Below are 1,451 nucleotides of genomic sequence, written 5' to 3' on the forward strand. Positions count from 1 at the left end.
TGCGGCGCGGCGCGGCGCGGCGCGGCGCGGCGCAGGGCCGCGGGACCGACCTCGCGAGCTGCTGCCGCCCTCCAGACCCCATGAATCCCTGGTCCCGGGTAGAGCCGGCCCTAGGCAGGACCTGCTGACCTCCAGGGCGATTAATGATCATCCAGGGCAGTGCCGTGACCCCGCCACCAGCCGAGCAGCCCTCAGGACAGTGCCCCCGCCACCGGACGAGTGGCTTTGTGGAAAAGCGTTGGAGCCGGAGCCAAGTGGCACAGGGGGCATGGGGGGTTTGCATCCGGGCCATACCTGGGGTGGCCTCACACAGGCATCCAGCCCCTCTGCCCTGGGCAGCTCCAGGCTGGAGGCAGCTGGGGCGGGGGGGGAAGGCCCCAATTCTGTCTGGTTTCCCCCACACAGCCCAGCGTCAGGGGTGACCCCAAAGGGAAAAGCAGGAGTGATCTTGAGCCCAAAGCTGGCGTGACCAGAACTAGGGTCATCCAGGGGATGGGCACGGGAAGGGGCCGGGATCCCCGGGGCAAGCAGAAATACAGATTACCAGCGGTGAGCTGCCCTGTGTTACTGCCCAGGGGCACACTTGTACCACGGGGTAAAGGTGGGCGCCAGGTCCACATGCCCCATGCCCGCTCCAGAGCTCCCAGCTGGTCTCTTGGCTGTGAGTGAGGCCGGGGAAGGAAGGGAATAACATTATTTTCCTCCATAGCGGGTAAAAGTCCAGTGCTGAATTGCAACCACCTGACTGGGCCAGCTCTTCCCAGGCTGACAGGCGCCCAGCTATTGGTGACTTGCAAGGAGCTGCTGGAAACCACCCCAGAGGTGGTCACATTTGGACACAGCTCTGACCTCAGGTGGCTGTTCCCCCACGCCTGTGAAGATGTGGCTGTACCTGGTGGCCCTGCTGGCGCTGTACCTCCTGCGCCGATGGTACCGGGAGCGGCAGGTGGTCGGGAACCTCCCGGACAAACACGTCTTCATCACGGGCTGCGACTCCGGCTTCGGGCACCTGCTGGCCAAGCAGCTGGACGGGCGGGGGCTGCGGGTGCTGGCGGCGTGTCTGACGGAGCAGGGGGCCGAGCGGCTGCGGCAGGCGACGTCGGGGAGGCTGCAGACGGTGATCCTGGATGTCACTCGCTCCGACAGCATTGCCGCGGCCAGTGCCTGGGTGAAGGGGCAGGTGGGGGACCAAGGTGAGGCTGCTGTATCCCTGGCACGATGCACCCCGAGTCCGGGGTGGGCGACACTGGGGTGCAGGGAGAAAATCCTCCGTGTTTCCTCCTGCCTTTCCCGGGGCAGCTCTGAGCTCCAACAGGAGGGGCTCTGTGGGGGCAACAGGCAAAGGAGCTGCCGGCAGAAGGGAGCGAGGGCTCCTGGGTGCTGTGCCCCACTTTGGAGGGGAGCAATGGGGGGGCCTGGACTCCGGCGAAGAGTCGCAGCTTGGGGGGAAA

The 1,451-nt window shown here is 66.0% G+C and overlaps 1 protein-coding gene across 3 annotated transcripts in view; it reads left to right on the forward strand.

Moving 5' to 3' along the window:
• LOC102370921 (17-beta-hydroxysteroid dehydrogenase type 6-like) overlaps window positions 1–1,451 on the forward strand; it is a 14,671-nt gene that overhangs the window by 787 nt on the left and 12,433 nt on the right. The window contains exon 2 of one of the 3 annotated variants that reach the window (XM_025191383.1): window positions 710–1,193. In XM_025191383.1, the coding sequence (XP_025047168.1) occupies window positions 881–1,193 (313 nt within the window). In that variant the 5' untranslated portion in view covers window positions 710–880. Of the gene's footprint in view, window positions 1–18; window positions 1,279–1,451 lie in introns of those variants that run through there. The other 2 variants (XM_025191382.1, XM_006035225.3) reach the window with 2 other exon arrangements.

This window comes from Alligator sinensis, unplaced genomic scaffold (assembly GCF_000455745.1).
Source record: "Alligator sinensis unplaced genomic scaffold, ASM45574v1 scaffold1065_1, whole genome shotgun sequence".
In the NCBI taxonomy this organism is placed as follows: Eukaryota; Metazoa; Chordata; order Crocodylia; family Alligatoridae; genus Alligator; species Alligator sinensis.